The sequence below is a fragment of the Podarcis gaigeae genome (genome assembly GCF_964106915.1).
Source record: "Podarcis gaigeae genome assembly, chromosome: 7".
Taxonomy (NCBI): domain Eukaryota; kingdom Metazoa; phylum Chordata; class Lepidosauria; order Squamata; family Lacertidae; genus Podarcis; species Podarcis gaigeae.
The window spans coordinates 64,484,366-64,508,155 of NC_139683.1; the positions used below are offsets into that span (position 1 = coordinate 64,484,366).

The 23,790-nt window shown below is 44.3% G+C and overlaps 1 protein-coding gene across 6 annotated transcripts in view; it reads right to left on the reverse strand.

Moving 5' to 3' along the window:
* Positions 1 to 23,790, reverse strand: part of FARS2 (phenylalanyl-tRNA synthetase 2, mitochondrial) — a 198,387-nt gene that overhangs the window by 69,909 nt on the left and 104,688 nt on the right. For all 6 annotated transcript variants that reach the window (XM_083747361.1, XM_083747364.1, XM_083747365.1 and 3 more), the window contains one exon: positions 4,891 to 5,051. In XM_083747361.1, coding sequence (XP_083603487.1) covers positions 4,891 to 5,051 — 161 coding nt within the window. The remainder of the gene's footprint in view (positions 1 to 4,890; positions 5,052 to 23,790) is intronic.

Below are 23,790 nucleotides of genomic sequence, written 5' to 3' on the forward strand. Positions count from 1 at the left end.
GTTGCATTTTTAAAGGAAGGCTTTTCATTCCTGATAGCATCTGGTCAATCATTATTAAGTAGGAAGAGTTGGGACGTCTGCTAATTTTACATGATATGCTCCCTATTAAAGCACATCTAGGGGTTTTATTTTCCCAGAAAGAATACTGAATGGAATTCTTACGAGCAAACCAGTATAAATACAATTTCATCAAAATCAGGACTGAAATCTTTGTGTTATGCATTTTTCCTGTAGTCAACACCTAACTCTGAACAAAACTGGACTCTAAGTCACGATCTGGATGTTTGCTGGACTGCTGCATTGTGATTTTGATTGTTTGCCAAGCCTTTCAATTTCAGCGCTGTCTTTTATTTTCAAACGCTTGCTAAACAGCATTTTAAATTGCTCCTGAATCTTTTAAAAATGCTTCTGAAGGGCATTTAAAAATAACTATTTTGTGCTAATAATGAATTATTGCTTCAAAACAAACGATTAGAAACACTGCCGTAACATCTGCCAATAGTGTAATATGTGATTTGTGCTAGCTAGCTAGCAGAAACTGACAAAGGAGTGATTTTGACAACTGACATGCCCAGGTCATGATAAACTATGGTTTACTGAGACTTGAGAGAATGCACTTGCTTCACTCCACTGCCCCTAAGCATCAGCAACAAACTACAATATCTGGCTTAGCACTATGTCCAAACCAAGGACTATAACTTGTTTCAGTCAAAGAAACCATATTTGGTAAGCCAAGAACAAACCTTGGCTTCAAATCATGTTTTGTTAGGAGTGTGAAACAAACCACAGCCTTCAGTTTGGATATACTGCTAAGCCAGGGACCATGGTTCATAGTTCCTATTCATGAGAGGAGTGAAGAGAAAGCTGTCTAAACATTCACGGTAAACCAGTAACTGTGATTTACCATGACATGCAAGTACAGCCAGTGTTAGCTACTCATGAGATGCCTCTTTCAAATGGTTCCTTGGCCATATACTCTGTAGTAATGGCATGTCACAGTTTGTTATCCAGAAAGCTTGTTTTGAGTTGCATCTGTGAGAACAGGACTCCACAGGAATCTAGGAGGAAGTTTGGAGCTAGCAAAGTCATATGTATAATTTTCTCATATTTACTTGGTGGGTTTAATTCCACTCTATTCAGTGGGCTCAGAGTTGCTTGTTCCCAAATCATTATCAAATTAAATGAAATGATTTGAGGGATAAAAGAGGCTAAATGAAAATTTTTAAAAAATGATTCTTTATAGCCATAAAACCTATTGAAAAAACAATCTTGAACAACCATATCTTATTGTACACAATCTGCTGCAATAAGCATCAAACTGGGGGTAAAAGGGCAGAGTCAGCGACTTGTTTGCACTCTGTTACACATAAGGAGAACCAAAAGTGGTTTATCATTTAATCCTTTAATACCAGCCAATAAAATAAAAATTGCTTACAGCAGCTATATCAAGCAGTGTTCAACCATAAGGCCATTCTATACTGTCTACAACTTGACTTTTCAGTGATCTTGGAATAGAAAACCAATCTTTTGAATGATTCAATGCATGTCCATACCACAAATCATCATTCCATGCCAAAGCAGTTTTCAAAGTTTCCCCCAACCACCTTTTCCACAAGACAACAGTCCCGTGAAGAAAGAATGTGCATTTAACTTCATGGATTTGGTCCTGAGTCACAATCAGACAGTATGCGAGGTACATTTACAAAACTAAGTTCACTCACAGAAACCCACAGTAGAGGTCAATTGGATGCCACCGTATAAATATGACTGGTGCTGACTGTCTTTTACCCCCAGTTTGGAATGTGTGCTTAAATGTACTTTAGGTTGCCTGAAGAGTTCTCACGACTTTATAGAACCAAGTGGCACACGTGCGGAATACATTTTCACTGAGTTGAATCCTACAGACAGAAACTGCAGCCAAATAATTCAGTTCTACAATAATATATCTTACTTCCGATGTATAAGGCTCGGGATTCTTTGGTACATACCTAGATACTCTCACAAGTATATGAAAACCCAGATATACTCACTTCATACATATCCTCAATTACAATCAAGCTAATGAGCCAATAAATCAAATCACAGGCTGAACCTCATTATTTTAGGCATCCAAGTTCAATTTGCTTACTAATGGCTGCATGACTGCTTTTAATAGATGTGCTATTAAAAAGTAAACATAATGAATGAATAACTATTTAGGCATCATTACCCTATAAAGATGAAAAATTTCAAAGAATGCGGAACCCATGGAAGCTACTTACTTTTTTTTTTAATCGTGGAAAAATGCTAATCATAAACTCAGATCGCAAACGTAAATTACACAGAGGAAAAGAGCTACTAAAAACATCATCAGGTCTATCTCAACTTCATATTGATGTTGAATGAGCTGATATGGCTAGTTTGTGCACACATAGTTGTTTGTCCTGAAATGAACAGTACAGATGAGGAAGCAATTCCTCACCCCCACCAATTTGGCGTATTTTGGGGTTTCCGAATATACCCAAATAAGGTTTTGATTTCTCAGTGGCCTCATGTATCATTGCATTGTACAACATGGACATAGCAACATCCCAATCTTTAAATTTGTCGTGGCACCTCTAATTCGCCTGCGTTGGGACAAGGCAACATCACAGTGAAAGCATGCAGCCCACAGCACACCCAAAGCAAGGAACTTCACGAATGATTCCTTGATCCTGCGTATGTATTAGAGAGAGAAGTTATAGGAGGACCAGCATACTAATGCTTTTGAGTGGAACTGCAACATTTTCTAGCATTGGTGGATCTTCGTCTTCCCACAACCTCATGGGCCAACTTTGACAGATGGCCAGCCCCACCCCCTAATCAATCACCTGATGTCATGATGGTGTCTAGTGATTGACAGGTGGATGATCCACCCATCATAGTGGGTCCACATGGGTAGGGTGAGAGGTCTTCTTTGCCAACTTGTTTCCCATAGGAACCCAGGAGTGCTGGACACTCTGCTGCGCAGCTGATGAGCAAGGGTTACATCCTGCTTGCTGCAGAGGTCTACTTCGCCGGTGAGCTCCCCACAGAAAATGTGCTTGCAAAACAGCATGCAGCAGGAGGAATCCCTGCCCTGCTCAAGCTGACATTCCCCAGTGACGTCAGCCAATGGACAGGTTGGTCTGGTTTGGGGAAAGTGGCCTCACAGGCCAAGTTCAACCTCATGATGGGCCAAGAATGGTCTGTGGGGCCAGAGGTTCCTTATCCCTGCATTATAGCACAACTGGGCTGAACAGAAATGCCTCCAGGTCGACTATCTCTGATCAGGGGCAGTGATGGTGGGGCAAGGCTGCAGAAGTGGTGTCTCAGATTGGAGGAAAGGATGCGATCTACTCATTTGGATGCTGTCTTGCCACCTGGTACCTCTTCAATATTGCACTAGTTTTGAACCTCGAAGGGATTATTATTTCACTGCTGTTTCTTTCCATCATTGTGTTGAATCATTGCTATGTTCCCTCCTACCCCTTTGGACCTCATGAGTGCAGATAACATGTTCTTGCCACCTGGAGATTAGGTTCAGGGCCATTCTCAGATGAATTTGCATATCTTTAGCGGTTCACCCTTCTCCTCCTTCCCAGCTCTTAGCATGTGGCGATGATGTATTGTGAGCCTAGTTTCAGATGTGCTCCAGCCTTTGGAGCAAAAGACTGCAGTTGGTTGTTATCCCTGGTCCAGGCAAGGCACCCCACCCCCAAGCCTGTGCCATTCTGCCATTATTAATCCACACTGGATCTGGGGCTTGGCTCAGTGAGTTCTGCACATATCCATGAGCTTTGGGCAGTTGCCCACCTTTGCTGTGTGCTGGCTCCAGCCATGTCAGCCAAGCAACTCCTAACGTTGCGATTAGGAAACATATTGCACCATGCGGTGGAACTCCCAAGACTTTCCACAAAAAGCGAGTGCTGGAGCATCATCGCATAAATCTGTGATACTTGTATTTGTCCAGATTTGTTTACTCTTCCAGCTTCTCTCCCAGGCCTCCCACTTGCAAATTCTTCTCAAAGCTGTTTAAGCAGAACTAGACAGGCAGATTCCTTTTGGAATCGCAAGCTCTTTCCCACGTGTCTTATGCAAATCATCAAGCCTGAGACTTCTTGGTAGCCTAACCATTTTTGGAAATCAGTGCACACAGCATGTGGCGGTGAAACCTCTGTGCCCTTTTCAGTTAATATTGATTAGGTGAAATCAATAAAATTAAAGACACATGTGTTTGTTTGTTTTTTTAAAAGCACCACCACCTACAGAAGGCTGAGATGAATTTGCACATACAGATTGCTTGCAAATGCTACTGATTCAAAAGTTAACCTTAAAAACATTCAGCAAATGAAGTTTGCTTCAGGATATAGGATATAAGCTGCCTTTGCGTTAAGAATGAGCAACTTGCCTCTTCCTTCATGCAGACGCCTACATAGAGAGCCAGTGTGGTGCATAGCTGTCAACGTTTCCCTTTTTTTAAGGGAAATTCCCTTATTCCAAATAGGATTCCTCACAAGAAAAGGGAAAAGTTGACAGCTATGGTGTGGTGTGGTGGTTAGAGTGTTGGACTAGGACCTGGGAGACCAGGGTTCAAATCCCCACTCAGCCAGGAAGCTCGCTGGGTGACCTTGGGCCAGTCACTGTCTCTCCTCTCAGCCTAACCTCACAGGGTTGTTGTGAGGACTAAATGAGGAGAAGGGGAACTATGTATGCCACCTTGAGCTCCGGGGGGGGGGGGGGGAGTGGGCTAGAAATGCCACAAATAGGCCGCCATTGAAATGGATGGGAGCATCACAATGCTGCTGTAAACAAAGGGAAGCAGAACGTCCAGGCATTGCTCTCTGCAAACTCTCACTTTCCTTAAACATTGTCCCAACGTTTCAATCTTACCTGGAATTGTATTCTTTGGTTAATGTGAGGCACGTGGAACTGTTTCAGGAAACGCTCGTCTTTGCTCCAGAAAAGTCGGATGTCAGGGATCCCGTACAGGATCATGGCCAGCCTCTCCAACCCCAGGCCAAACGCCCAGCCGATTTTGTTCTCTGCGCCAGCTGCAATTACACAAAGAAAAACACACAAGGCCTTAACGGGAGAATAAAGGCAATAGTAAGATTGGTATTCTAAAAGGTGGGATATAAATCTCTTAAATAAATGCATATTAAATACATAAATGAAAAACTGTGTTTCCTTAAAAAAAAACACAACCAAAAATAGTTCATATGAGGGAACTTTTTAAAGAATCAGCCATGCCTGCTAATTTTATGGCTCATCCCAAAGAAAGGAAATATGGATCAGGAGTAGCTAACATGGTGCCCTCTGGATGTTGCTAAACTATTAACTTCCACCATCTCCAGTACCTCACAATGAAGAGCACAAAATCTGCAGAGGAAACTAATGGACCAAACACAGTGCAGTTAGTTCTCCTATTGTTCTCCGTATGGAAAGACCACAAGCAAAATCCCAGAGCAATGTACAGGTACAGGTTGAAGGTCAAGGTTGAAAGGTGACATTTCCAGATCAAACCAAAGTCACAAAGCAACCTTCCACGGAACACGTTGTTTTCAAAGTGGCAGCTGTGGCGTTTGCACAGAGCTCAAAGTCGTTCCCTATTGACCCTGCACCACCACGGCTTATCTCTTCCACTGCCACCAACCAGGTTTCTCCGGTAATATTTTCAGACCCAGTCAGGTTGTAACGTATTAATAAAGATTCCAGTTTATTGTGAATGCAAACAAGTTCTAAATACTTTGAAACACTGCACAGTGGTACCTCGGGTTACATACACTTCAGGTTACAGACTCCGCTAACCCAGAAATAGTGCTTCAGGTTAAGAACTTTGCTTCAGGATAAAAACAGAAATCGGGCTCCGGCGGTGCAGCAGCAGCAGGAGGCCCCATTAGCTAAAGTGGTGCTTCAGGTTAAGAACAGTTTCAGGTTAAGAACGGTCCTCCGGAACGAATTAAGTACTTAACCCGAGGTACCACTGTAATCCAATTCACTCTCTCTGTCTCTGACTCCTATGCCTCCCACCCACAAGAAACCAACTGAACTAACTGCCAAAACCCGTGTTGTGCCTTAAACACAGTTAGGCTTCGCCCCTGGGTTTTCTTATTGGTCAGTCTATTAACCCTTTCTCTCTCCCCCCAGTACGACATCTTCATAATAAGTGGGCAAATGCCACATTAGCCAATTTGGGGATGCAGATGAAAGGCTGCTTGAAATCATGACTGGCAAATTTGAAAAGCAGAGGACTCCATTTCTCTTGGTTGACCAACGCACTGCAAGTCGCTCTTCTCTAGGTAGGAGGGAAACATAACAGGTGGAATTCCAGTTTTGTTTCCCCTCCAGTCCCACCTGGGAAATATCTGGAGGAAAGGACGGCCTAGGCCTATTTGAATTTTGGCTACCAGGATGCCATTCTTTCAATATTGCCAATTGCTTGCTTTGGCAATCAGGCTGTTTCCCCCCCACATGTGGTCAGATGCCTTTTTCTTTTGGGGACATCTATTGCATTGCTTGTTCCTTAAAACATCTGATATTCTCTGTGTGCTGCGTGGCTGTGAAGAAAGGTGGTCCACGTGGATCAGCCCGCATAGATCAACCCACAAAATCCAGACAATGGGAAACACTTCTAGATTAGCACTATTACTACTACCAGGTTAGTAAGCAAGTAGCTCCAGATAACTCAAGCAAAAAAAGCAACTTTGCAAATAATTATCATTGTTGGCAGTGCTGTTGGGCACCTAGATTAACTACAGAGATAAGTATCATCACCGCCGTTTAAAGAAATGGATGACAAATGAAATGCCAGACTCCCATAATTCTATAATTACAGTGTAATGGCAATTAATGCAATCTTATTTCCTACTAGAAATTATGTGAAACGTTAAAGGGACCACTGTGCCTTTTAAGACTCACCCTTATCATCAAGTTGCATCTCGTCTATCATTATCCAAAATATAATTGAAAGACAAAAAAAAAAAAAGCCAAGCAAAAACAAACTTGGCAGGCAGCTCTTAATTGCCTGCTCCTTTCCTATCTAGTATGAGGCTTGTCAGCAAATCTCAAAAGAAAAGCACAACGGTATGTGTTGACATTTGATCTCCACTCATCACTACAAGCCCACTTTGAGCATCAATCACATTTGTTAATAAGTGAAATGGTGTGAAATACCAACATTTTAAATTACTGGAATGCGGTTCCGCTATTGTCAAAAATTCCAGAGACCTTTCTTTTAAAAAGGGGGAGGAGGAGACAATAACGAAGAATTTAATCCATGCATTTCAGAGATGGAGTGGCAATCATAACCATACACTGTCTTCCATATTTCCCTGTATACAATTTGTCTTCACTACTACTAGTCTTTGTAAAAGACTATAGGAAATCCATCAGGATGAATAAAGGTAAAGGTAAAGGGACCCCTGACCATTAGGTCCAGTCATGGCTGACTCTGGGGTTGCGGTGCTCATCTCGCTTTATTGGCCAAGGAAGCCGGCGTACAGCTTCCGGGTCATGTGGCCAGCATGACTAAGCTGCTTCTGGCGAACCAGAGCAGCACACGGAAACGCCGTTTACCTTCCCGCTGGAGCAGTACCTATTTATCTACTTGCACTTTGACGTGCTTTCGAACTGCTAGGTTGGCAGGAGCAGGGTCCGAGCAACAGGAGCTCACCCTGTCACGGGGATTCGAACCGCCGACCTTCTGATCAGCAAGCCCTAGGCACTGTGGTTTAACCCACAGCGCCACCCACATTCCATCAGGATGAATACCAACAGCCAATACCAGAGGAAAGCATTCTGGTTGCCCCCTCCCCCATGCTCCAGACTACAACTCTCATCGGCACCTGTCAGTGCGGCCAATGGCCAGGAATGATGAGAATGACAGTCCAGAACACCAAGAGGGAGCCAAGTTGCCTAATCTGGTCTACAGTGATTGGCAGCAGCTCTCCAAGGTTTCAGATAAGCATCTTCCCAGCCATTATTGGTTTTGTGTGATTCCCAGTCTGTCTCACTTATTGATCCCTGTAGTATAATTAGACTAGCAGCAGTCAGCTTGGTGATGAGTACAGCTGATGCTTGCCTTGCTGGTTGTCTAGCCTGCAAAAGGACTCTGACTGCTGGAGGTAGCTGGTTTCTAGATGCAACCTTATAGCATGTGGCAAGAAGTGCTGATATGCTTAATGAAACTTGTTAAAAGTAAATTAGTCAAATATTCCAAGGCCTTAGCTAGATTCAGAGGGAAGACAGAAGAAGAGTGTTCAATGGAGAGTTATGAATCACAAAAAAGCACCTGTAAAAGCACCTGTGACTGACCAATAGCAGTAAAGCATTCCTTTTTATTTGGATGGACACGTCTGGTCCAGTAGGGGGTAGAGCTAAAATATGATAGTTCTCCATTTGCTGAACAGCATCTGCTTACTTGGTTGATTACTTCAAACATAGCAGCCAAATTCATCTGGTGCTCAGTGACCACCCAAAGAATAGTTACTAGCTTCAAGCTTGAGTCATCAAGGTAGGCCTCAAAATAAGCAAATATATTTATTGTTAATAATAATAATAATAATAATAATAATAATAATAATAATTTTTTATTTATACCCCGCCCTCCCCAGCCAAGGCCGGGCTCAGAGCGGCTTACAAGCAATAATAAAAACAAGATGAATGATTACAAACTTAAAAACAAAAATAAAACACAACAATTAAAATAATGGAACATTAAAATATTAAAATGTAGCCTCATCGCAGGAGGAGAAGGAAAAGAAGGGGAAAAGAGAGAGAGAGAGAGAGAGAGAGAGAGGGAGGGAGGGAGGGAGAAAACTGTTAGAAAACAGTTGATGTTTAATAACCTCAGCTCATGGGTGTGCTTGGCTGCCACCACACAAATGAACTCATGTGGACCCAGGCATTTGAAAACAGAAGCAAACCTACAAACAGTGATGTTAAGATCACAGATATTAGTCAGATCAATTTTGTGCATGTGTGATATCGTGTTACAGTGACCACGAGTCACCTCCCCCAATGCCTGGACTCACTCTACCCTGCACACGACCATCACATCAGCCTGAGTGTTGGAATGGGCCCATTGTTTTAACCTTTTCTGTGACTGCAGAATGACGCCAGCTGTTAAGAACAAACCAGGTAGCAAATACAAGCAGAATCAATGTATTCTGACAAATAATAATCTTGTACTGAAAATTCAAAGACATTCATCAGAGGACATAAGAATAAAAGTTGACCTCTTTAAATATAATATTTAGCCTACTGGCCATGTTCCAAATGCAGATGAGAGTGCTGCCAACAATTCATCATTCTTCCCTTCTTCCCTGACATGTCTTTACTTTTGACCTTTCAACATAGTTCATCAGGCAGTATTCACTACCTGAATAACAACCTAGACTTACTTAACATAGTTTTATGCCCTAAAAAGCAAAATACCATTCATTGGTATTAGGCTATTACTAAAACTATGTAGAACTTTGAACTGATCAACCAGCCAAGCACATTTCTTTTCATAAACCTCAAGTCATTGATGGTACCAGATTAACCATGAAGGGATACGGCATTGTTTGTGCATAGCAATCCAAATAATTTGGGGGGGGGTGTATTATGGGGGCTGGGAGTGTTATATAAATGTGCTTTTATGACAATGCAGCAAAAAAGTAGCTTGGGAAAAATCCTGCCAGCCAAAGGCATTGAAAAGGCACAGTAGAACAGAACAGGATGATGCCATGGCACATAGTTCTTCCAAATATTATTATTGTTGTTGCTGCTGTTTAGTCATGTCTGACTCTTCGTCACCTCATGGACCAGAGCACGCCAGGCACTCCTGTCTTCCACTGCCTCCCGCAGTTTGGTCAAACTCGTGTTCGTAGCTTCGAGAACACTGTCCAACCATCTCGTCCTCTGTCGTCCCCTTCTCCTTGTGCCCTCCATCTTTCCCAACATCAGGGTCTTTTCCAGGGAGTCTTTTCTTCTCATGAGGTGGCCAAAGTACTGGAGCCTCAGCTTCAGGATCTGTCCTTCCAGTGACCACTCAGGGCTGATTTCCTTCAGAATGGAGAGGTTGGATCTTCTTGCAGTCCATGGGACTTTCAAGAGTCTCCTCCAGCACCATAATTCAAAAGCATCCATTCTTCGACGATCAGCAGAAAATAACTTGACCTGGGGATCATCGAGGGATGAGCTGTAGCTCACTGGGGAAGCACAAGCTTTGAACACAAAAGTTGGGTCCCCAGCATCTCAAAACAGGACCAGGGCAGACCACACTGCCTCAGACCCTAGAGAGATGTTGCCAGTGAGTAGATAGTTCTAGCTAGACCACACCAGTGTTTCCCAAACTTGGGCCTCCAGCTGTTTTTGGACTACAACTCCCAGCATCCCTGACCACTGGTCTTGCTAGCTAGGGATGGTGGGAGTTGTAGTCCAACAACAGCTGGAGACCCAAGTTTTGGAAACACTGAGCTAAAAACCTTGAGTGGGAAGCCTGTGGTCCTTCAGATGATGTTGGGCTCCAACTTCCATCAGTCCCGGACAACACAGCCAATGATCAGGGGCGGGAGTTTTAGCCCAACAACATCTTCAAGGCCACAGGTTCCCCACCTCAAGCTAGATGGGGCAAATAATTGATAAAACAATTTCCTGAAATAACCGATAGTAGGAAAGAGTTATGAAAAGGATTAGTCAAAGCTGGAGAAGGTAAGAATATCAGCAGCGGTCAAGTAGGACAAACAGGGCATCCATACAGTTCTCATACCATTTTCACAAGTAACACCAAGAAATGCATCTGAGTCTCTTTTGTGTGTGTGTTAATCCCACAAAATGAATGTTGTAAACAGCAGAGAAAATTTGAAATTGGGGGGGGGGGATGAAATGTAGCTTTTAACCAATGTTGATTTCATCTTTACATTGCTGACTGATTAAAACACAAACTTATTTAAGTTTCATGTTTGAAGATACCCTTAGGCTGTCCATAGTATATTTAGCTGGTGGACTGCTCTATCATTGCTTTGTGTCTCAAGCATTCCTGATCCAGCCTCATCTATTTTCATGTTCATTTAGGAAACAGTTGAGGTGAAGGTTACACAAGGGAGCAAAATGAAATTTGTGACTTGTGTCCCTGGAGACCGAGCCAGCTCTCATTCGAGTTAGCCCTAGAGGTGTGCTCAAACCATCATGTTCTCTTTCACCTTGGATCAGAAATTGTTCACCAGATGAAAGACAGCCAGATAAATGAGAGAAAATGCAATTAAATGCCTGCCACTGTCACACAAAGTCACCATAGAGTATGACTCCCCCCATTTGCTTTGTGTTACATTAGTTACATTCTAGAACCGCAGTAACTAAATGCCAGTTCAGACATTATATCTTTTGTCCAAGACAGCCATGTGCTCTACCTTGAACTTACACAACTTGGGCGTTAAGGACTGCCTTGCAGGATCAGGCCAGAAGATTATTCAGCCCAGTCATGGGCAAGCTCCCAGCTCAAACTCAGAAGCAAGCTGAGCCATTTCCTCCCAAACTGGAACATAGTACAGTGGTACCTCAGTTTACAAACTTAATCCATTCTGGAACTCCGTTCTTAAACCGAAACCGTTCTTAAACCAAGACGCACTTTCCTTAATGAGGCCTCCCGCCGCCGGTGCCCTTCCACTGTTCAGATTCCGTTCTTAGACCGAGGTAAAGTTCACAAACCGGGACACTACTTCCGGTTTTGCGGAGTTCGTAAACCGAATCGTTCGTAAACAGGACTGTTCTTAAACCTACTCTATTCCTGTGAGCTCCTAAACCTCTCCCCACCCTGACCTGCCAAATACCTGCCATCCTTCCTTCAATCTGACTTACCAGTCTGGCATTTGGGAGCCAGCAAACCACAGCAGGCAGTTGTAAGGAAGGGAGGGTGGTCTTTCCCCCTCTCCCCCACCCACCCACCCACCTGGCATGCTACATAGCCTGTGTGGAATGTATTTTCCCCAAAGGTCAAAACATGCAGTCAATGAGATGCTACATTTTGTGGGGGAAGCCCTATTCAGGAGTTCACTCGTCCAATGAGAATCAAGTGAGGGAGACCAAGGGCATGCTGGCAGTATGCTTCCCTGACATCTAACATAGCTCCGTCGGTATAGCATGAGACTCTTAAGCTCAGGATTGTGGGTTTGAGCTCCATATTGGGCGAAAGATTCTTGCATCGCAGGGGGTTGGACTAGATTATCCTCATGGTCCCTTCCAACACTAGAATTCTCTGATTCTTTACAAATCCTCCACAAGCAGATGGAGGATGTTCTTCCAAAGCAGGGAGTCTCCCCAAACTCGTGAAGGTTCCCCACATGATTTTAAATGTTGCATATTCAGGGTTGTAGACATATGTGTACATATGGAAAGACCTGGCTCCTGAACTGCTTCAACAGGCAAGCAAGAATGTTCATCTTCTTCCCCAATATAATGGTAGGGCATGTGCACACATGGATTTTATGCAGCTACATCTGGTTAATATAGCTACTGTTACGACTAAAAACTAAAAAAGGAATCTATCAGTGGGTGTAGGCAGGGCTGCTGCTGCTTCAGGTCTACCCATTTAGCCTTTAAACTGATTACTTGATCTTCAAAGGACAAGAATTTATGTTTGTGAGAGAAAGAGAGAGAGAGAGAGAGCGAGGTGTGGGAGAGATAGAGATGTTCAGTTGCTTGAAATGAAAACAGATATCTTCTTGCATGCATAGCAATGCCTCAAGGTGACTGAAACAGCTTCCTTTCACATCAAGAGCTGAGAGTAAAAACACTGCAGAACCTCAAAGAGCCAAAAGTCAGTGGCTTTTGGACAACAACTAGAGCAACCTAGGTGTTGACACTACCATATCCTACGAGCTAAATGGGGCTTAGCCTGTGTGGCACTAGGAAGGGGTGCACACATGTTGGTTTGGTGCATTATTAGATAAGCATTTAACCCCACTTGCCTGCTTCATCTCCATATGCCAGATGACTGGGAGGGGAATGAGTCTTGCTTCATTTTGAGCACGACTTTGGAGAGAGGTGAAGCATCCCCCTCTTTTGCCACTTCTTCTTTCCTCGGTCTTTATAGGGAACTATAACCGGAGCAGCTTTTTAAGTTCAGCACAGCACCTTGGAAAGTGAAGGAAGACCCTGTGAATTTGCCAAGCCCCCCAAGTCAGCAGAGCGTTAGACTTATAACCTCAGGGTTGTGGGTTCGAACCCCACTTTGAGTGAAAGATTCCTGCATTGCAAGGGGTTGGACCAGATGATGATGCTGATGATGAGAAGAAGAAGTAGTTATTTGTACCCCATCCATCTGGCTGGGTCTCCCCAGCCACTCTGGGAGGCTTCCAACAAAGATTAAAAATACATTAAAATGTCACACATTAAAAACTTCCCTGAACAGGGCTGCCTTCAGATGTCTTCTAAATGTCAGCTTGTTGTTTATCTCTTTGACATCTGATGGGAGGGCGTTCCACAGGGCAGGTGCCACTACCGAGAAGGCCCTCTGCCTGGTTCCCTGTAGCTTTGCTTCTCGCAGTGAGGGAACCACCAGAAGGCCCTCGGCGCTGGACCTCAGCGTCCAGGCAGAACAATGGGGGTGGAGATGCTCCTTCAGGTATACTGATCCCCATGGTCCTTTCCAACTCCACAATTCCGATTCTGTGCACTGATTCTATGCATCAGTTCATGAACAGCTCCAGAGAAGGGTGTTCACCACTGGCAAATAGAGACTGGACTGAAAAGAACCCCAGGCACTGCAGGAAACTGCTGTCCAGCTGTCTAAATTGAAGCCTTGAAACACCAGATAGTATTGTAAGTAGTTTGCAAAATCGAAAAGAAATCCAGGGGTTGGTTGAGGGGAGCAATAAAAATGTGTCTGTGTTACAGCTGAGTAAATAAGACAAAGAGGGTCCAGTCGCGGACGACTCTGGGGTTGCGGCGCTCATCTCGCTTTATTGGCCGAGGGAGCCAGCATGACTAAGCCGCTTCTGGCGAACCAGAGCCACACACGAAAACACTGTTTGCCTTCCCGCCAGAGCGGTACCTATTTATCTACTTGGACTTTGACGTGCTTTCGAACTGCTAGGTTGGCAAGAGCAGGGACCGAGCAACGGGAGCTCATCCCATCGCGGGGATTCGAACCGCCGACCTTCTGATCAGCAAGTCCTAGGCTCTGTGGTTTAACCACAGCGCCACCCGCGTCCCTTCAAAAGGCAAACGGGGGGGTGGGGTGGGCATTAATAGGGTGCCCATGTATAGCAGATGGTCTACTGTATAGACCATCTGCTTTGTATGCAGAAGGTCACAGATGCAGTCCCCACATCCTGCCAGTAGTGCCAAGAGGGATTTCTGCCTGAAACCCACAGAGCCACTGCTAGGGAGTGTAAGGCAGCTTCATAGGTTCTAGTGCTTCCCTCATGACTGGAAAACTTGACTTTTCACTACCACCCAGTTGTAGTTGAAGCCAGCCGCCATTTAAAAATGGCCAGCACACAGGAAATGATGCTTTGCCAGAGAATAAGACAAGGAAGGCTATATACAGAGATCTCAGGAATGTTGATGTGCGAAAAGTTTTGCATGTAGAGGAGTTAAGCAGTCGGGCCTCAAAATAACTTTAGAAAATCATAAAAGGGTTTCTAAGGCAGTTTCAGCAAAACTCATATAAGATATAATTTCTGAAACTACACACTTACCCACTGCGAAACATTAAGCCAGAGTTTTGAAAAGCTATTAAGAGGGATTGAAAGAACTTCCAATGGCACCTGTGACATTCACTTTCAGTGTTAATATCCTATTTTACCATGATGGCAGAGTAATAAGCTTTTAACTGAAAAAATGCAATTATACTACAATGAAGCACTGCATTACGAATCAAAAAGCACATTGTTCTTTATGCTCATTGTTCTTAGGGTCACACTTGGAAGTTCGCGATCCATTACCAAGTACAAAAGTTTCTACTCTGATGCATTTCATACTGGAACGTTAGAGAGTCTAGCACCTCAAATGTCAAACCGTTATTCACAACATTTGTATATATTCCTTCTTCTAGGTAGCTCACTACAGTCTTGTGAGGTGCTTGAGGCTGAGAGAGAATGATTTCGGGAAGGGCCATAGCTTTCCAGGTTCAATCCCCGGTATGAATCTCCCAATTTGAAACACTGGGGAGCCACTCCCAATCAGTGTAGACAACCATGTGCTTGATGGACCAATGGGGTGACTTGGAATAAGGCAACCTGTGTTCTGTGTTCAATGCATGTTTTATCTGAGACAATTCCAGAGACACTGTGGGTTTTAATTGGGGAGAGGAGTTGCACTTTCAATGCTTTAGTTCCTCTAAAACAGGCATCCCCAAAATCAGCCTGCCAGGTGTTTTGGGACTACAATTCCCATCATCCCTGACCACTGGTCCTGTTATGGGATGATGGGAGTTGTAATCCCAAAACATCTGGAGGGCCAAGTCTGGGGATGCCTGCTCTAAAACGTCTCTGTGCTCACTTGTAGAAAGTTTGTTCCAAGAAGCTAGTCCTAGATATCCTTTACACATGCGTCCCCTTTTTTAAAAAACAACTTTCCCCGCTCCTGCTTAGGGTTTTCCCATACAGTCAGGTCAAACTGCCTTCTTTCAGTTAGCACACTGCGTCATTTCCAAAGTCATTAGCTTCTTGACCCTATTGAAGAGACCAAGTTGCACCAGAGTTTTCAAGACATACCAAGCATCTCCCCAGACAAGAGAACAACCATGCATGACACTCCTTTATCAAAGGAAGTGATTTGCAAACTTCCTGCTTCCAGCTAATCCCTTCTACACTGATTCATCTGCTGAGGAATCCCTATGAATTTGCCCCAGAACCTTCCTTCCCAGAAGAGGATTCTGGGACCTACTGAGCCTCACCAGAAATTGCATAATGTTACTCAATCCGTTCAAGATGGCAAGAAGGGAGCCAGACTGTAGTGAGCAAGATAAGCCAGAGGTCTCCTCCAAGGTAATGTGGAGAGGAGGATTAACCTCACCCCCTCACCAGCTCAAAAGTTCACTGAGTCCTGTGGCTTGTTGTGGCTCTTGCTGGGCACAGTCACAAAGCTATAGCCATCCTCCGTCTCCATCTCATACCTGGAAGAGACACAGAGGCACCTATCCACCAGGCAAAGATAGAGAAAGCACTTCCCATTCTGAGCTTGCAGTGCTTGTAGGGAAAGGCAGAGGCAAGGCAACTTCCTGTGCCCCTTTGGCTGGTGTTCTGCAAGCTTGGGACACTGGTCAGATGGACACAAAAAGAGAGACTTTGCAGAACTGGCGAAAGTGACGGGAAGAATCCAGAAACAGCGAGACCAAGCATTCCAAAAGGACTGGAATAAATTTATATTATATTTGAAAGACAACTGTAAGCAAGTAGCATCATTAGTAGGGTTATCTGAAGATTTGTAAGATGAAATTGCTACCTATTCAGGTGGAGTCATTTAATATTTTAGGGAATGATATAACAAGGATAGGAAACAAAGTGAAATGTAAAGATGTAAAGTTTAATTTTGTAAACGGGAGGGAGGGAAGTTGTTAGGCTCAGTTGAGCCAAAGAGATAAAATAAGAGGATATGATGTTACGTAATGTGATTATATGTAAAACCAATAAAAATCATTTAAAAACAAAAACAAAGAGAGAAAACCTCTCTCCCCTGCCTGCCCTTTTGAATAGTTGGAAGAAGGCTGGTTTCCTCACCTCTATTTCAGTTCCAAGCTTAGAGCCAGACAGAGCAGGAAATTCCCCCTGACTTTGTGCTGCCTTTCAAAGACATAGCATGAGGTCAGGGACAAGACCTGCCCTCTTGGGATGAGGGTGGGGAGCTCTGTCAGTAGCACATTTTTGATGGCCAGTGAGACCAACGCTGTGGTCTAACCACTGAGCCTAGGGCTTGCCGATCAGAAGGTTGGCGGTTTGAATCCCAGCAACGGGGTGAGCTCCTGTTGCTTGGTCCCAGCTCCTGCCAACCTAGCAGTTTGAAAGCACACCCAAATGTGCAAGTAGATAAATAGGTACTGCTCCGGCGAGAAGGTAAACAGCGTTTCCGTGTGCTGCTCTGGATTTGCCAGAAGCAGCTTAGTCATGCTGGCCACATGACCCAGAAAAACTGTCTGCGGACAAATGTCAGCTCCCTCGGCCAGTAAAGTGAGATGAGCGCTGCAACCCCAGAGTCGTTCGTGACTGGACTTAACTGTCAGGGGTCCCTTTACCTTTAGGACCAGCCAAAATGTGTTGCTTCCTGGTCTTCTCCTATAAGCCTGCATAACATGAAAACATTTATTATGACACATATTGCATGGAAAGATCACAGGTGATGAGAAGTTGTGTTTAAAATGAAGTTTGGCATCCCCACAGTTATCTGCTCGTCGAGGAACCTCAGGCTTCCTTGGAACACAGTTTGAAAATGATAGATGCAAAGACTTAATCCAGAAGCATAAACTCTTCCTTTTCCCTAGCTGCATGCATCGAGTTGCTGTGCTTAGAAGCCTCTAAGTTCACCACTAGGCCTGGCAAACTCAACATTAACTACTGCAGCAGAGACGTTGCCTGTCAGAATGTAGCTACAACTGGAATAATTCCAACCATAAACTGGCAGCTAGTCAGATGAGGACCAATTTTCTTAAGGGTGATTGAAACAAGCTGGCTTGTGTTTAGAGAACAAGGTTAGAAAACACTACATACAATGCAGAATGTTTAAGCTTTGCACCAGCACTGAATATGGATTATCATTAGGTGTCAACAACAGTAATTAGGCAATTGATTAAGCCATGTACTAATTGTATGCTAGGCTGACCAAACAAGCACGCAAGTTTATTTGGCTATTAAAGAGATGTAAAGAAATATGGATTTTCAGTCAGTCAACGGCAAGCTTTTAGAGGTGGGTGTTTTGTCCTTTGGGGTAGACGTTTGAACCTCTGATCGTTTTGGAAAGGAAAGTTAACACCTGTGACCCTCCTGCAAGAAGAAAGGTATGGAGCTCATTTTATCTCCTGCCTTGCAGGCTGGTTTCTCGAGAAAGAATATGGGGATCTCAATGAAGATGGACTAATTAAGAGACTTCCTTTCCCTCAAAGCTATGAGGAGGCACTCTGCCTCTTGGTTTATGAAGCCCTTTCACAGAGAGGGGTTAGAAAGAAGCTCAAACCTCTTTGGTAGCTGTCCACACAGAAACGGTTAAACTGTCTTATACAGTAGTACCTCTGGTTATGTACTTAATTTGTTCCGGAGGTCCGTTCTTAACCTGAAACTGTTCTTAACCTGAAGCACCACTTTAGCTAATGGGGCCTCCTCCTGCTGCGGCTGCGCCGCTGCACAATTTCTGTTGTCATCCTGAAGCAAAGTTCTTAACCCGAGGTACTATTTCTGGGTTAGCAGAGTCTATAACCTGAAGCGTATGTAACCCGAGGTACCACTGTACAGAGCCCTTCACCATACATGGACCATCTAGCCCAGAAGTCACAAATTCTGGGGTCCCATGGAAACATTTTCAAAGTGGAAAAATTGTTATGTGTTCCACCCACACAACCAAGCATGCACAACTTATTGCATTCATTATAATAAAATGATTTCTGGGCCCTGTGTGGAGATGCCGGATATGTTCCGTCCCTGATAGAATGGTGGGAGGAACCAGCTAGGGAACCACCAAAGGAAGAAGGCTCAGAACCCGAGGAGTAGTGGTAGGACAATGATGAGTGGTCAGAGGGAGAAGAGGGGGGGAAACAGTAAAGAGGAGGTATCGGAAGCTGAATGGGCAACAGGGCTTAGTGAGCTGGGAAAGAAAGAATTCCAGAATCAGAGGCTGAAGCTGAAACAGGTGAGTGGGATGAGGGAGGCCAAGAAGCAGAGATGAGTCAGGCTAGTGAATAGTCACAGGTGTCTCTCCCTCCTGCCACAACAAGCTCCCCTCCCTCTGGTCTCCCAGAACCAGAAGAGGCATGAAAAGGGCAGAGGAAAGGTTGGCTGCATGCAGGCGCAGTCTCCGATTGCTTGGGGAAACGCCCTGGAGAAGAGGGGTCTGCAACATGCCAGCCCTTTCTACAAAAGCAAGCCATAAGTGGCAGCTGCCTGGGAGTCGCCCCTGTGATCCTCCAGCTATTGTTGGACTTTCTCACTTCAGCCCCAGTCAGCACAGGAAATGGTCAGGGATGATGGGAGCTGAAGTCCAACAGCATCTAGAGGGCACCACACTGACTCCCCCTGCCCATTTGTCTAACCTCTCTTTTCCTAGGTTGAACTAAAAGAAAATGCTGCCAGGTTTGGTACCAGAGAAAACCTAGAGAGACAGATCCATTGCTGCATCTTACTTGGTAAAATAAGGCTTTCCCCTATAAGCAAATTACTTACACACAGGATTGCAAATATGTATTAATTTGGTTCAACTATGCAAGATTTATCAGGCTAGAATATCAAATGCTTTCAGGCTACCGTACTTTGGGCTTGCGCTATGTGAAAAGGCACTGATAAAATAGAATTATGAAGCCCCAAAAGCATTTAATAATCACAGAAACGAAGCACATGCACTAATAAAATTAACGTTAATAAACTAGGTCAATGCTGAAACAAAGGAAATAGCCAGACAGGCAAAATGCTGCAAACCTGCTCCTTCAGGGTTGCATTTTCAATTCAACTTTCTCTTCTAGCATTTTACTTCATACAGTAACGGTTGTGGGTTTTGATGCTCTTTGACCTGTGTAACATAGGCATTAGTTACAAGGCAGTGTGCAGTGGAGGCCTCTCAGTAGGATCCCTATTTGCAGCTGTAAGTACAGAGTATATTTTGGAAGAAAAGCTCATGAATCAACCTTCTATCATTAAAAGAGTTTTAATGGTGAGAAAAGGGTTATACTGCATTTACGCAGGCGGATACTTAAAGGTAGCGAAGCCTAACAAATTGAGCAAAAGACTGCGGCGAGTATTTCAGGGTTTAGCTTTGTACATACCAGATTGCATTGCACTTAAAAAGGCAAAGAGAGAAGGGGGGTAGAGGTAATGGAAAAGGACAAATTACTCCTGACTTTCTGTCTGTTACAGGATCCCTCATTCACACAAGGACATTTTTGGAGACCGGAAGGCAAAAGGTAAAAAAACCAAAATCACCGTTAAAGCTCCTGTCTGGAAATATCTGACAAGTATTGTTCCACCACAGAAGATGGTTCGAGTTATTTTGTGTGTTTGTGTCTGGAGGGAAAGGGGAAGGAGGGAATAGGGACAGGATTAAAAAATCAAGGACAAAAGAGGAAACTCATTGATAGGATCTAAAGAGGAGCATGCACTAAAAGCTGTGCATTTAAGTGTTTTGAATTTGGGGGATCCTTTTAAAAGAGAGGGATGCGGGTGGCGCTGTGGGTTAAACCACAGAGCCTAGGACTTGCTGATCAGAAGGTCGGTGGTTCGAATCCCCGCGACAGAGTGAGCTCCTATTGCTTGGTCCCTGCTCCTGCCAACCTAGCAGTTCAAAAGCATGCCCCAAAGTGCAAGTAGATAAATAGGTACCACTCCGGTGGGAAGGTTAACGGCGTTTCCGTGTGCTGCTCTGGTTCGCCGGAAGCGGCTTAGTCATGCTGGCCACATGACCCCTAAGCTGTACGCCGGCTCCCTCGGCCAATAAAGCGAGATGAGCGCCGCAACCCCAGAGTTGGCCACGACTGGTGCTGTTATAGGATTGGGGTGGGTGGGGTTGCAGTAGACGGAACTGCTGAACTGTTAACCTTTCTTTGAAAGGTTAAAGGCTCTAGCAGGCTTCTTCAACCTCAGCCCTCCAGATGCTTTTGGACTACATCTCCCATGATCCCTAGCTAGCAGGACCAGTGGTCAGGGATGATGGGAGTTGTAGTCTCAAAACATCTGGTGGGCCGAGGTTAAGGAAGCCTGGGCTATAGCAAGGCCTGGAAGCACTATATTTTGCATGACTTATTGTAAACAGCCCTGTGATCTTCGGATGAAGGGATGGAATGAAATTTAATAAACATAATAAATAAATGGCTTACAGAGTGAGCCATGTTGTGACAGAGACAAACAGGTGGGCCTTTTCCTCCCCTCACCTGGCTGGATGCCAAATACAATTAAAAACCATGCAGCATCTAGTACTGTACATTATAATTGCTGCAAAATGGAGGGGGGGAAATCATTAAGTGGTCTGCTAAGACCTCCTGCCATTTCCAAGTGGTCCATGGGGAAATGTTTGGGAATCACCTTTCTACATTGAATGGCAGCAGGTCTCTAGTGTGTTGCAGAATCCTAAAATTATGGAGTTGGAAAGGACCTCCAAGTCGTCTAATCCAACCCCCTGCAATGCATGAATCTCAGCTGAGCACCTCTCCCAGCCCTAACAGTGATCCATGCGACGGTCACCTCCAGGCTTGACTACTGTAATTCGCTCTACGCGGGGCTGCCCTTGAAGCTGTCCCAGAAACTCCAGCGGGTGCAGAATGCTGCAGTGAGGCTCCTCACGGGGTCTCTGCCATGGGAGCATATTCACCCAGTGCTTTTCCAGCTGCACTGGCTCCCGGTGGAGTACAGGGTCAGATTTAAGGTACTGGTTTTGACCTTTAAAGCCCTTCACAGCCTAGGACCCTCGTGCCTACGGGACCGCCTCTGCTGGTATGCCCCACAGAGGACCTTAAGGTCCATAAATAGCAACAACCTAGAGGTCCTGGGCCCTAAGGAAGTTAGATTAGCTTCAACCAGAGCCAGGGACTTTTCAACACTGGCGCCGGGCTGGTGGAACGCTCTGTCTCATGAGACCAGGGCCCTGCGGGATCTGATTTCTTTCCGCAGGGCCTGTAAGACAGAGTTGTTCCGCCAGGCCTTTGGCTTGGAGCCAATTTGATTCCCTCCCCCTCTTTCTTTTTCCTTTCTCTTCCTGTGAAGAGGCTGCATCCTAATGTTTTAATGTTGTATTTTAATCTTGTTTTTTAAATTGCATTTTAATCAACCCAGTCTTGGCTGGGGAGGGCGGGGTATAAATAAATTTATTATTATTATTATTATTATTATTATTATTATTATTATTATTATTAACTAAAGCTGCAGGCATCTGGGACCTCCTGCGTGCAAGGCAGATGCTATGACCTCTGGTCTGAAATCGCAGTGGTGGTTTTACTGAAGGTGGTTGTGTCGAAGGGAAGCACAGAAATTTTCAAAATTAAAATCGGAACAAATCCTGAAGAAGAGTTTGGATTTGGTATCCCGCTTCATCACTACTCTAAGGAGTCTCAAAACGGCTAACATTCTCCTTTCCCTTCCTCCCTCACAACAAACACTCTGTGAGGTGAGTGAGGCTGAGAGACATCAGAGAAGTGTGACTAGCCCAAGGTCACCCAGCAGCTGCATGTGGAGGAGCGGGGAATCAAACCCGGTTCACCAGATTACGAGTCCACTGCTCTTAACCACTACACCACACTGGCTCCTGTTCTATATAATGCAAGAAGGCACTGACGAAACAGAGAAATCTAGATCCCGATTCTGCCCTTTCCATCGCGAGCCTCTGCCAGCATCCAAGTGCCCTTTGACTGCCTTGCTTATTTAAGGAAGTCAGCTTTCTTCGAGCGCCCCTCATCACTTCAATGCAAGTGCCAAGCCCCTCCCAGTGTGTGCCTCATCTTCTGTAGAGCCCTCTAGACATTCCTGTGCAGCAATTACCATATTTACAGTACTCGAGTCTAATGCACCATCGAAATGAATGTGCACCTCAATTTTCAGAACCTTGAAACCAAAGAAAGTATTTGCTGGTGAATGTAAGCGTGCCATCAAATCGAATGCAGACCTTAATTTTCGCAGCGTAATTTGGCTAGCCAAAAAAGGTGAGCATGAGATTCAAGTAAATACGGTAATAAATGGTAATGTATGCCGTCTGTCTCCTTCATTTCTGTACAGTGTAAATATTTAATGAGTTTGAAAATGGCACTGAAACCTCGTTGGAGGACTATTGCCTTGCAAGCCTCTCGGTTTGTCGCCAAAGAAGGGCGCTCCTGCCTTCCATGGTTGTATACGTGCATACACACACACACACACACACACACACAATCCAATCACGGTGTGCAGAAAATCTCAACAGAAGTCTTGACACCACTTCCCCTAGGCATCAGTATAATGGTATTGCCCTTGAAACTTACAGTCTCAAAAGGCTGAGATCTTCTAACAAACACATGTCATTTATTTCTAGTTCAGAGTTATCATTACCTTTCAGATCGGTACTCAGCAGAAAACTGGTTTAACTGGATATTTCCAAGATGCTCCATCAAAATCAAAGCCTTTCAAAAACAAGACATCATTCACGTTAATCAGCCACCGAATGCCAACAATTACTTGCAGCACTGTCAGGCCACCATCAAAATCAAATGGTGAATGTCAACAATGTCCAGTTCGGATTCACAGGAACACACTTCGTCAGGATTTTGATGAGTAAAACTAAATTACAATAGCCGTCTTTATTCTTTTAGAGTAAAATTGATTGAAATAATGTATGAGCCATTGTTGATTGCTGCATGCTCTGTTTTTGGCTTTGTTGGCTATAAGCAACATAGAAAAAGTAAATCTATAAATTAGCATATCCCTCCATCATTTGACATCATCTTTTGAGTTCCAAAGCCAAACTCTGTTATTTTACTCTGCAAAGCTCTTTGCAGCAATCCCTATGAAAGTATCTCAATGGGCAGTGTTAGGTAAGCAGGACAGAAGAGGAACTACTTTCCCATTCAGTAAGAAATAATTGTTGGTGGGGGGTTCCCCCTGTGGTACCCTGCAATATCAAAGAGCACTGAGAATGCCATAACTGTATAAA